Raw genomic sequence first — 12,958 nt, 5'->3', positions numbered from 1 at the left:
GTCTCTACTAAAAATATCAAAAAAAAAAAAAAAAAAAAAAAAATTAGCAGGCCATGGTGGTGGGCGCCTGTAATCCCAGCTACTTGGGAGGCTGAGGCAGAGATTTGCTTGAACATGGGAGGTGGAAGATGCAGTGAGCCGAGATCGTGCCACTGCACTCCAGCCTGGGTGACAGAGTGAAACTCCATTTCAAAAAAAAAAAAAAAAAAAAAGAACCTCTACATTTATAAACACAACAAGCTGACAAGTTGTTTATCCCTTGTTAATATGCTGTATTCTTATTTTTTATTAATTAATTTATTTAGAGACTGAGTCTGGCTCTGTCACCCAGGCTGGAGTGCAGTGGCACGATCGGGGCTCACTGCCACCTCCATCTCCCAGGCTCAAACAATCCTCTCACCTCAGCCTCCCGAATAGTTGGGACTACAGGTGCACGCCACCACACCCAGCTAATTTTTGTATTTTTAGTAGAGACAAGGTTTTCACCATGTTGCCCAGGCTGGTCTTGAACTGCTGACCTCAAGTCATCTGACCACCTTGGCCTCCCAAAGTACTGGGATTAAAGCATGAGCCACTGCTCCCAGCCCGTTGTTAATACACTTTCTATGAGCATTTTTCCCACTTGTTAACCTTAAACTTTTGCACATTGGAGAGTTGACTGAGAGCCCTTCAGCTGGTTTTACTTCTGTGTTTGGCATGTGTGGTTTGTTGACAAGGTGCCTGGAATATGATGAAACACAACCACATTTGGACCTGCCTCCCAGTCAGCAGTGGTTTTCTAATCATTGAGGTTTTTCTTAGAATCCTAAAAGAGGGTAAAAAAGGAAATGTAAAGGAAGGAACCAAATAGACTCTCAGAGGTAAAGATCATAGTTGTGAGGGGCAAAAGGGCTATTGTCAACAAAAAAGTGATGCTTTCAATGTTTCTAAAGAAATCTTTGATTAAGAATAAAAAAGTATAACCTACATTCTGCCCTTGTTTTTCATTGTACTTCTGGGTTCTTTGAATATAGGGCTCTTCCAAAAGGCATGAAAGGTAATTACAATAAATTCAGTTAATCTTCATAAAGATGAAGAATCTTAAGTAACTCAGCCTCAACCAGTACTGAGGTAATAAAGGAACAGAAAATAGTAATCAAAATATATTTACGATTCCAGTTTATTTATTTGAGACACGGTCTTGCTCTGTTGCTAGAGTACAGTGGTACAATCATAGCTAACTGAAGCTTTGAACTCCTTGGAGATCCTCCCATCTCAGACTCCTGAGTACCTAGGACCACAGGTGTGTGCCACCACACCCAGCTAACTTTTTTATTTTAAATTTTTTGTAGAGGTGGAGTCTTGCTATGTTGCTCAGGCTGGTCTTGAACTCCTGGCCTCAAGTCATTCTCCTGCCTTAGCCTCTCAAAGCTCTGGAATTACAGGCATGAGTCACCACACCCAGCCAATTCCAGTTTCTTAAGGTGATCAGATGTTCCATGTTATTTGTATCATTCCATTTTTTCAAATGACCTACTCTATGTTCAGAATGTCTTGAAGCTATAGATAAACCACCAAAAAATGCAAATATTTGGCCGGGCGCAGTGGCTAACGCCTGTAATCCCAGCACTTTGGGAGGCAGAGGTGGGTGGATCACCTGAGGTCAGGAGCTCGAGACCAGCCTGACCAACATGGAGAAACCCCATCTCTACTAAAAATACAAAATTATTCGGGTGTGGTGGCTGCCTGTTATCCCAGCTACTCGGGAGGCTGAGGCAGGAGAATCACTTGAACCCAGGAGGTGGAGGTTGCAGTGAGCTGAGATCGCACCATTGCACTCCAGCCTGGGCAACAAGAATGAAACTCCGTCTCAAGCCCCTCCTCCATCTCTTGCCCTCCACAGACTTGGTAGAAATATGTTCAGTATAAGTTTCATGCAGTCTAGGTGTTTCAGGTACTCAGGTTATCTCAATGAACCAAACAGACCAAAAAACAAAATGGAGCAAAACAAAATAAAAGAAACCCTGCCCCTGTGGAAGCAGAAAGCATGCCCTGGAGTACAAGATAATATGTAAGGTGAAGTAATTCAGCTGAAGCAGGGACTCACAGAGGTGACTGGAAGGATGATGTTTCAGTGATTCATCTCCAACCCACTTTTCTGCAGTGAAAGACTGGGAGGTTTCTTTCTGCTTTCTGAAAAGAGGTTTCAGTCAACCACATTTGACACTTAAAGGATATGGGTGCATACACTTTTGATCAAATGCTTACAGGTGTTAGTAACCTAATTTTTATTTTAATAATCCAGATTTATTTATTTATTTACTTATTTATTTTGAGACAGAGTCTCGCTTTGTCACCCAGGCTGGAGTGCAGTGGCATAATCTCGGCTCACTGCAAGCTCGCCCTCTCGGGTTCACGCCATTCTCCTGCCTCAGCCTCCCGAGTAGCTGGGACTACAGGCACCCGCCACCACACCCGGCTAATTTTTTGTATTTTTAGTAGAGACAGGGTTTCACCGTGTTAGCCAGGATGGTCTCAATCTCTTGACCTTGTGATGCACCCACCTCGGCCTCCCAAAGTGCTGGGATTACAGGTGTTAGCCACCGTGCTCAGCCATCCAGATAATTTTTAAGTGATTCTAGATAATAGTAACAATGGATAACATTAACTCTATATGTATACCAGATTAAAAATGTTTCTAGATATTATCTCATTTGATGGTTATAGTGCTCTTGTGACTAAAGTAGGAAAGGTAGCTTTAATAGGCCTTTTAAAATAAATAATCCTAAGGAATGCTGATTGGATGGGCTAGAAAGGACCAAGCTTGCTCTCGAATGCCCTTTTTTAAGAAGTCCGATGGCCCTTTCATGTTCTGTTGATTCCTACTAGGAATAGAAAGGCCTTAGCCTTAGACGTTTCAGTTTCGTTAAGGAAGTATCATACATTAAGTCCTAATTTATTTTGTACAGAAAGTAGCAATTAAGGATAGGAGAGAAATAGGAACATGAATAGTTGGAAAAGTCTACGTGCAAAACCTAGGAGTGGGGCTATACTTTGCGTTAAATTATTATTATTATTGTTATTTTTGACACTCAGTTTCACTCTTATCATCTAGGCTGGAGTACAATGCCACGAACTCTGCTCACTGCAACCTCTGCCTTCCGGGTTCAAGCTATTCTCCTGCCTCAGCCTCCCGAGTAGCTGGGATTACAGACACCCATCACCACGCCCAGCTAATTTTTGTATTATTATTATTTTTTTTTAGTAGAGACAGGGCTTCACACGTTGGCCAGGCTGGTCTCGAACCCCTGATCTGAAGTGATCTGTCCGCCTCGGCCTCCCAAAGTGCTGGGATTACAGGCGTGAGCCACTGCGCTGGCCCTTTGCATTAAATTAAAAATCACCATCCTGGCCAACATGGCCAACAAAACCCCGCATCTACTAAAACTACAGAAATTAGCTTGGCGTGGTGGCGCTCGCCTTGGGAGGCTGAGACAGGAGAATCGCTTGAACCCTAGAGGCAGAGGTTGCAGTGAGCCGAGATCACACCACTGCACTCCAGCCTGCCACAGGGCAAGACTCCATCTCAAAAAAAAAAAAAAAAAAAAAAAATCAAAGTCCTTACTTTGCATCATAATCCGCTAGGTGCAAAGGTCACAAAAGTGATTAAGAATAGCTCACAATCTAGTGAACTGGAACCTAAAAAAACTGATTAGAGTTTACACTGGCAAGTGCTCAGAAAAAAGGGTAGTTCAGGTAATTGGATCAGAAGAGAAGGCAAAAAGGCATGACGTGTTTTTGAGAATTAGAGGAGCCCTCAAAGTGTATTAGTTTGATATGCAAAATGCTCGATCGAAGATATTGTCCATTAACGTATTTGAAAATTGGGACAAAAATAACTTTTCGGCCGTAATAACTATGCTCCCTTCCCTTTTAGAGTTTGGAATCTGTATCTTAGAGGCCATACTTGAATGTGGAAAAACTGTCTTTGTATTAATGTAACCACTATCCAGTGACAAGACATGGAACAGTGTAATAACCCCTAAGCTCATCTTATAACTGAACAGATAGTTGGCAGGGAACTTGGATTTGAACCATGCCTATGCCACTAGCTGGTTGTGTGACTTTGAGCAAGTCACTTCTCAGGATATCACGTTTGCCATCATTAAGACGAGTGTGGGGCCGGGCGCGGTGGCTCAAGCCTGTAATCCCAGCACTTTGGGAGGCCGAGACGGGCGGATCACGAGGTCAGGAGATCGAGACCATCCTGGCTAACACAGTGAAACCCCGTCTCTACTAAAAAAATACAAAAAAAAATAGCCGGGCGAGGTGGTGGGCGCCTGTAATCCCAGCTACTCGGGAGGCTGAGGCAGGAGAATGGTGAAAACCCAGGAGGCGGAGCTTGCAGTGAGCTGAGATCCGGCCACTGCATTCCAGCCTGGGCGACAGAGCAAGACTCCGTCTCAAAAAAAAAAAAAAAAAAAAAAAGACGAGTGTGATCCAAAGGTCCACCTAGCCAAGTTTTGTGAGAATGATTTGAAATGCCTGTGAAAGTATTTCCTCTAACACGTCTGAGGTGCTTTTGTTATGTCCAGGTTCTTTCCGGTCTTGAAATTTTGTGCATCACGATCCAAAATGTCTTAAGCATCATCACAAATGCTTGACCGTCCCTCATGAGCGGGTGGCGCTCCGCACTGCCTGGGTCTGTACAACAAGGTCTTGCAGTCGAAAGCCACACACTCTCGGAGTGCAAGAGGGAGAGAGAGGTCTGCTTCAGCAGGGAAAAAAAAGGGCACGAGGCTGGACAGGTCCTGCCACAGGGGCTCTCCTATACGCACGCGCAGTGGTCGCTTCTGCGGGAGTGGGCGGCAGTGACGTGCCCACGTCGGGTACGCTGACGTTCGCGAAGCGTGCGCCGCCGGCCAGGTCCGCAATAGCGGGGTGTGCGTCACGGTCTGCGCCGCTCGCGGAGCCAGGACGGGGCGGAGCTTCCGGCTGTGCTCTGGTGGGCTTGTTTACCCGCGGCGGAGGGTAACTTTGCTGTACAGGTACTTGAGCACCTGTCTGGTCCCTGGAAGTGTAGCATCGAGACAGTTTTCTAGTCCCGTTTACAAAATATCTTTCCTTTGGCCATACAAGTGGTGACTGCCATGTCAAACTCGCGGCTCAGGTCCCGCCGAGACGCCGGGGGTGGCGCTGGGGCAGCCGGCCGGGACGAGCTGGTGTCGCGGTCCTTGCAGAGCGCAGAGCACTGTCTGGGCGTCCAGGACTTCGGCACCGCCTATGCCCACTACCTCCTCGTGCTCAGCCTGGCGCCGGAGCTAAAAGACAGCGTGAAGGTGAGGGTCCTTTTTTCTCACTTGCTGGCAGATCCAACGTTCTCGTAAAAAAAAATTAGAAAAAAAAAAAAAAAAAAAAAAAAAGGCGGAGGGGCCAGGATTCTTGGCTAGGTGGTTGCTATCAATATTTACTGTTCACCCTTGACACCTTTCTTTTATTCACACCTGCGACCTGCCCGGAGGAAAATCCTGCCGTCTTCACCTTCGAAATATGTCCAGAAATCTTAATCAGTTCTCACCATCTTCCCCTTTACTACCCTGGTTTGAGCTTCAGTCATCTGCTAGCTGTTGCAGTCGGCTCTCAACTGAGCTCTCTCCTGCAGTCTGTGTCAACATAGCTAGGTTTTTGCAACAAAAGTCAAATGTTGTCATTTCTCAGTTTCAAAACTTCCATCTCATTTAGAATTCTAAAGGCCCTCGAATTGGAAATGAGGTCTCACGTGATCCTCTTCTCCCTATATCTAATTTAAGCATGCCCTGGCTTAAGGGCTTTTGGATTTGTCATATTGTGTGTAGTAGGAATATAGCGGGCCTCGAGTTGAATAAAGTGTAATTAGCCTAAAGTGGTTACTATTTAATGATGCATTCCTTAAACTTCAATTATTGGATTATTTGCAACAGTTATTCTGTTGAAATGCTGTACTTTTTTCAAGTACTTTTAGAATCTAAATTATGAAAAATGATTTAACTTAAATTTGCAATTACTTTGCTTTATTTAGACTGAGGGTTTCTCAACCTCAGCACTATTGACATTTTGAATGGGATAATTCTTTGTTATGGGGGGAGGGACGATGTCCTGTGCATTGCAGTATGTTTGGCAGCATCCTTCATCTCTACCTACTAAATGTCTGTAGCGTCTAGATGTTTGTAGTTCATGTAAACTTGGTGTAAATTTCAGGACCAACTGGCCTACTTTAGGAGGAGATGATATGTTTAGATACAGTTTGCTTCTGTAGGTAGGCAGCAATAGAAAAATGGATCAACTCAAGTGATCTTTCCTCAGTTACTTGTTTCTTAGTTTCCTCTTCTGTGAAACAGGGACACTGCCTGTCTTAAAAATATTTACTGTGTATTGGCCTGGCGCGATGGCTCAAGCTTGTCATCCCAGCACTTTGGGAGGCTGAGGCGGGCGGATCATGAAGACAGGAGATCGAGACCACGGTGAAACTCCGTCTCTACTAAAAATACAAAAAATTAGCCGGGCGCGATGGCGAGCTCCTGTAGTCCCAGCTACTGGGAGAGGCTGAGGCAGGAGAATGGCGTGAACCTGGGTGGCGGAGCTTGCAGTGAACCGAGATGGCGCCGTTGCACTCTAGCCTGGGCGACAGAGCGAGACTCCTTCTCAAAAAAAAAAAAAAAAAAAAATTGCTGTGTATTAAAAGTATATTTAGGCTGGGCGTGCTGGCTCACGCCTGTAATCCCAGCACTTTGGGAGGCTGAGGTGGGCGGATCACGAGGTGAGGAATTCGAGACCAGCCTGGCCAATATGGTGAAACCCCGTCTCTACTAAAAATCAAAAAATTAGCCTGGCGTGGTGGCATGCATCTGTAGTCCCAGCTACTCCGGTGGCTGATGCAGAAGAATCGCTTGAACCCAGGAGGCAGAGATTGCAATGAGCCAAGATCGTGCCACTGTAATCCAGCCTGGGTGACAGAGTGTGACTCCATCTCAAAAAGAAAAAAAAAAAAAGTATATGTAAAATTTGTAGGGCGATGCCTGAAATTCAGTAGGGTAAGCAACTAGTTCTGTTTCCTGCCGAACAAATTGTATTTCTTTGTATGGGCCCCTTGTAGAAATCTCATTTCCTGCTACTCTATTCTCAATACCCAAACTCCAGCTACACCAAGCCACTTATCTGTAGACCCTCTGATCCATTTCATATAATCTGTGTGGGTTTTTTTTTTTTTTTGAACAGAGCCTCACTCTTATCGTTCAGGCTGGAATGCAGTGGTGCGATCTCGGTTCACTGCAACCTCCACCTCCCAGGTTCGAGTGATTCTCCAGCCTCAGCCTCCTGAGTAGCAGGGATTATAGATGTTTGCCACCATCTTTGGCTAATTTTTATATTTTATATATTTTAGACCATATTGGCCAGGCTGGTCTCGAGCTCCTGACCTCAGGTGATCTGCCCGCCTTGGCCTCCCAAAGTGCTGGGATTACAGGCATGAGCCACCATGCCCAGCCAGAATCTCCTTTCTTATCCTTGGCTCTCTAGTAAACTCCCTCAAGATTCAGTTCCAAGTATCAACTCTTTTGTATAAAATATGTGAAGATGATTTAAAATGTTTTAATGGTAATGCTGTAATGACTAAAGCTTTCCGTCTTTTCACAGTGTTGCAGCATGGAGAATGGCTGGAGGCAGATGCGATTGGAACTAGAGTGACAGCGTTAAGGCTGTTGTTGTAGTCCAGCAAATGGTTAGAAGGGCCAGATTAGGTTGTAACTGTGGGATGGAGAGGAGGTAACAGATTTAAAGATATTGAGAGAGCATTGGCTAGGTTTGAAACAGTGTATGTGGAGTTAAGGTACCATTATAAGGTGATTTTATGGTTTGAGGTTGAGTGGTATCTTAATCTTATGTCTTGTATCAGGGGAATATGATGAGTTCAGTTTAGAACATTTTGAACTTTTCCAAAATTTTATGTTAAATTTCTCTCTGTAGGGCCTCTGTGAGGATAAGAACAAGATTTATGTTGCCTCAGTTCTTTGCACAAGGATTGTTCAGGAAATATTTTAGTTGGACTACATTCGCAATGGCTGGAGATCCATTGCCTGGTTGAAATGACTATTAGGAAGTTGTATCTATGAGTCTGAGGTTCAGAAGAGAAGGTCTTGACTAGAGATGTAAAGGTAGCATCCATCAACACATGGGTGATAATAAATGCATTAGGGATGGATGAGAGAAAAAAGAAGAGAGCCAAGGACAAACCCTAAAAACACAGGAACCCACAAAAATGAGGCAGCTGGAGAATAAGGAGAGTGTGATACAGCATCTAAGAATGGAGGGAGTTTAGAGAGTGGTCAGACTACTTCTGCTTATTATGGCCATGTAGGTGGTAAAATTCATTCATTTGTGCACTTGTTCAGAAAACAGTGCCTACTAAAGCTAAATGAAATTGAAGGTGATCGTTCAATAGTAATTAAGTTCTGTTGCTTGGAATCTTCAACTAATGTTGTATATTCTTTCATCTGTTATGTTATTGACTAATTCATATTTTTTTCTTATTTGTAAAGGAAACTTTTCAGTACACACTTTTCAGATGGGCTGAAGAGCTTGATGCTCTCAATCGGATACAAGACTTACTTGGTTGCTATGAGCAGGCCTTGGAACTGTTTCCTGATGATGAAGTGATTTGCAATAGTATGGGGGAGCATCTCTTCAGGTTTGTAGTGATTTTAGTATTACTTGTTAAGAATTATTCTGTATTGGGCGGGCGCGGTGGCTCACACCTGTAATCCCAGCACTTTGGGAGGCCGAGGTGGGAGGATCATGAGGTCAGGAGATCGAGACCACGGTGAAACCTCGTCTCTACTAAAAATACAAAAAATTATCTGGACGTGGTGGCGGGCGCCTGTAGTCCCAGCTATTTGGGAGGCTGAGGCAGGAGAATGGCATGAACCCGGGAGGCAGAGCTTGCAGTGAGCTGAGATTGTGCCACTGCACTCCAGCCTGGGCAACAGAGCGAGACTCTCAAAAAAAAAAAAAAAAAAGATTCTGTATTAGTCTGGTTAGGGATAAGTCATACAATAATTTTAATAGGGAAAGTTTAATATAGAGAATTATTAAGGAGAACTGAAAAGAATAGCAGATATATAATATCATAACAGTTTTAATATTATATAATGTACTACATAATAGCCACTGCCCCTAGGAGTAAGAGTATCCAAGGAAGAGTTCCCCTCACTGGGCTGAGTTCTATACCTTATTGAAGAGGGCACAGCTGTGCTTCTCAGGATGGCAGAAAAGTCACTGTAGTGCCTTGCCAGGGAACTTCTTGTAAATTTGTTTTCTGGCACTGGCTATAGTTTTGCCATTTGGGGTACTGGGGTGCCAGAGAAAGCCTCATGGGGAAGTATCTCATCAGAGGTCCTCCATTACAAAACCATGTAGTAGGGTAAGGGGCCTTGGGGAAGCTACTGACTCTTGGATGCTGCTAGCTGCCATGCATTTCAGGAGCTTGGTTTTAGAGAAGCCCTAAGCACACTGGAATCAGGAAGCAAAACCCTTTCTTCCTACAGTGTCTCTCCAGCACTTTTTGTTTTTTTTGAGAGAGTCTCACTTTGTAACCCAGGCTGGAGTGAAGTGGCGTGATCTCAGCTCACTGCGGCGTGATCTCAGCTCACCGCAACCTCCACCTTCCGGGTTTAAGTGATTCTCGTGCCTCAGCTTCCTGAGAAGCTGGGATTACAGGCACCTGCCACCCCAACTGGCTACTTTTTGTATTTTTAGTAGAGACGGGGTTTCACCATGTTGGCCAGGCTCGAACTCCTGACCACAAGCAATCCACCCGCCTCAGCCTCCCAAAGTGCTGGGATTACAGGTGTGAGCCACCACGCCTGGCCTCCAGCACTTTTTTTTCTGAGACAGTGTGTCACTGTGTTATTCAGGTTGGAGTGCAGTAGCACCATCACGGCTCACTGCAACCTTGACCTCCCAGGTTCTGGTGATCTTCCCACCTCAGCAGCCCCTCACCTGCACACCAGTAGCTGGGATTGCAGTACGTGCCACCACACCTGGCTAATTTTTTGTCTTTTTTGTAGAGAGAGGATTTTGCCATGTTGTTGCCCAGGCTGGTCGGGAACTCCTGGGCTCAAGTGATCCTCTGGCCTCGGCCTCCCAAAGGGCTGGGATTACAGACTTGAGCCACCACACCCGGCCTCTCCCCACTTTTTACCAACAAAGCTTACCGTTGTGCCAACTGGTGGGAGAATATTAAAGGGCCAGATACATTTTTCACAGAGCAGGTAAAAAAGGGTAAATTTGGCATTAAGTTGATAACTTATATGTTGGGAGTCTTGGAACCACTCCCAGATTTGCTGATTTGCTAGAGGGGCTCACAGGCCTCACCATATAGTCCTAGGCATGGCTCTTGTGTATTACTGTGAACGGATGCAAAGCAAAATTTGCAAAGGGTAAATGTGTATTGGGCAAAGTGTAAAGGAAAACCAGGTGCAAGCCTCCAAAGTTCTTCTTTTACTGAAGTCACACAAGATGCACTTCATTCCCTCAGTGAGTTATGACAACACACGTGAAATGTTGCCAACCAGTGAAACTCATTAGAGGCTCAGTGCCTAGGGTTTTTACTGGGAGCTGGACACTTAGGTACCCTCTGTCTGGCATATACTAAAATTTTAGATTCCCTGAAGAAAAGCAGGTCAGGTGTTCAGCATAAACTGCATTGTTTGTATAATCAGTTTAGGCACACTACCAGTTAGGATAGTGAGAACCCTCCCCAAATCCAAATTCCCAGATGCCAGCCAAGGGACACTTTTGTAACCAGGCCTTTCAAAGGATGGCAGTCAGCCCCCTGCTATGTTAACTCTTTCTGCATACTAGTACATGTGCATGAAGAATTCTGTGGAAGTATAGGAAATAAAATGAAAGGTTAACATTGCTTCTGAGTTTGAAAGTTTCAGAGTAATGGGGACTGAGCATGGTTCTGCCAAGTTTGAAAGTGACAAGTTGCTCACATTCCTAGGAATTTAGTTAATGAATCTCATTTTAAATATTCCTTTTAGGTATTTTCATGCATTTCCTCACTAATTGCTTTCTCTTTCCCTCAAATCACATCCAGCTGAAAAAACCTTAATATTATGAATAATGAACTACAAAATTCCTAAGTGACCACAGAATTTCTCTTATTAAACGTATCTTGAGTTCCTCAGCTGTTAATCAATCTGCTACCTTTGTCTCTGGTGCCCACGGGGCCCTTGAGTGGCTCACTGGACTGTACAGTGAGTAATCAACTCATTGTTCATTATGCTTTTTTTTCTGTGTGGAGAAATAATGTTTTATAAATAACTTTTAAGAAGAACATGGATCATTAACCTGACAAATGTACTCCTCTGTGATAATTAATGTAAACTCTTTATATGGTCGTTCGCAATAAGTTGTATGAATATGTATTACAATTTTGAATCATATGTCTCTCCTCAGAAGAAAATTTTGAGATTTGATGTGTGGAATTTTTTGTTAACAATTGCTTATTTGAAAAAATTCTAGTCTGGGTGTGGTGGCTCATGCCCGTATTCCCAGCACTTTGGGAGGCCGAAGCAGGCAGATCAGTTGAGGTCAGGAGTTCGAGACCAGCCTGGCCAACATAGTGAAACCCTGTTTCTACTAAAAAAAATACAAAAAGTAGCCGGGTATGGTGGCACACGTCTGTAGTCCTAGCTACTCGGGAGGCTGAGGTAGGAGAATCGCTTGAACCTGGGAGGTGGAGGTTGCAGTGAGCCAAAATCGCATGACTGCACTCCAGCCTGGGTGCAAGACTCCATCTCAAAAAAAAAACAACAAAAAAATTCTAACCTGTCAAGACAGAATGACTTTCTGTTGAGGCTGCACAATAAATTTAAACAAAGTAGTAGTGAGTTCCTTATGTATACATAAGTGTTTTTGTAAATGAAATGTAACTTTTTCATAGAACAGCTTTTTTCTTCATTGGAATTTCTGTGTACTCTCCATAGAAACTTTATAATTAGGAAAAACTGGTGAAAACAAAAAATTTTTATTTTGGGTTTGTTTTAATACATCTAATTTCACAGCCTTGTAGAAAATGGTGGGAGAATTCTTATTTAGGAAACATGATTATAATGTCCAATTTTATATAGAAAGATCCCTTTACATGTTCAGTAATTGTTCTCTAGTATCATTCTTTTCCTTATTTGGGTATATTAAGTTTTTTTTTTTTTTTTTGAGGCGGAGTCTTGCTCTGTCACCCAGGCTGGAGTGCAGTGGCAGATCTCAGCTCACTGCAACCTTTGCCTCCCAGGTTCAAGCAATTCTCATGCCTCAGCCTCCAGAGTAGCTGGGATTACAGGTGCAAGCCACCACGCCCAGCTAATTTTTGTATTTTTAGTAGAGATGAGGTTTCACCATGTTGCCCAGAATAGTCTCAACCTCCTGACCTCTAGTGATCCACCTGCCTTGACCTCCCAAAGTGGCGCCCAAAGGCATGAGCCACCACGCCCAGCCAAGTTATATTAAGTTCTATTCAATGAAAAGTTCTATATAAGAAATACTTTGCCAAACTTTATTAGCTAGTCTCAGTAATGTAACTGCAAGGCATTTTAACAGTCTTAATTAACATGGCCTAGGGAGTGACAATGAATTCTCCTTTAAAAAACAAATATTTGATAATTTTTAATTGTAGAGTATGTTAATAAGTAGAAAAATAAGGCAGATAATCAACTGAGGGTTACTTGTTCATGTTAACAGCTAACCTGATCAGCTACAGCATCCATTTTCTACAAATTAGCAACCTCTTTCCACTTAAATGAAATTTGTTTTAAAAGATTTTTAAAAATCTTTTTTATGAATAATCTCCTCAAATGAGTTTAAAAAAATCTGTATTTTAATTCCAAAGTTTTCTTTTGTTGTTTATATAATGAGAGTTACTCTATAGGATTCAATTATATTT

The 12,958-nt window shown here is 43.4% G+C and overlaps 1 protein-coding gene across 1 annotated transcript in view; it reads left to right on the top strand.

The window, feature by feature from the left end:
• The first annotated feature begins 4,920 nt into the window (after window positions 1–4,920).
• PRMT9 (protein arginine methyltransferase 9) overlaps window positions 4,921–12,958 on the top strand; it is a 49,753-nt gene continuing 41,715 nt past the window's right edge. The window contains exons 1-2 of the mRNA XM_007999937.3: window positions 4,921–5,318; window positions 8,553–8,701. Coding sequence (XP_007998128.1) covers window positions 5,130–5,318; window positions 8,553–8,701 — 338 coding nt within the window. The 5' untranslated portion in view covers window positions 4,921–5,129. The remainder of the gene's footprint in view (window positions 5,319–8,552; window positions 8,702–12,958) is intronic.

Source organism: Chlorocebus sabaeus, chromosome 7 (assembly GCF_047675955.1).
Source record: "Chlorocebus sabaeus isolate Y175 chromosome 7, mChlSab1.0.hap1, whole genome shotgun sequence".
Taxonomy (NCBI): Eukaryota; Metazoa; Chordata; class Mammalia; order Primates; family Cercopithecidae; genus Chlorocebus; species Chlorocebus sabaeus.
Note: the sequence above shows the minus strand (reverse complement) of the source record. Positions and strands in the feature narration are given on the sequence as shown.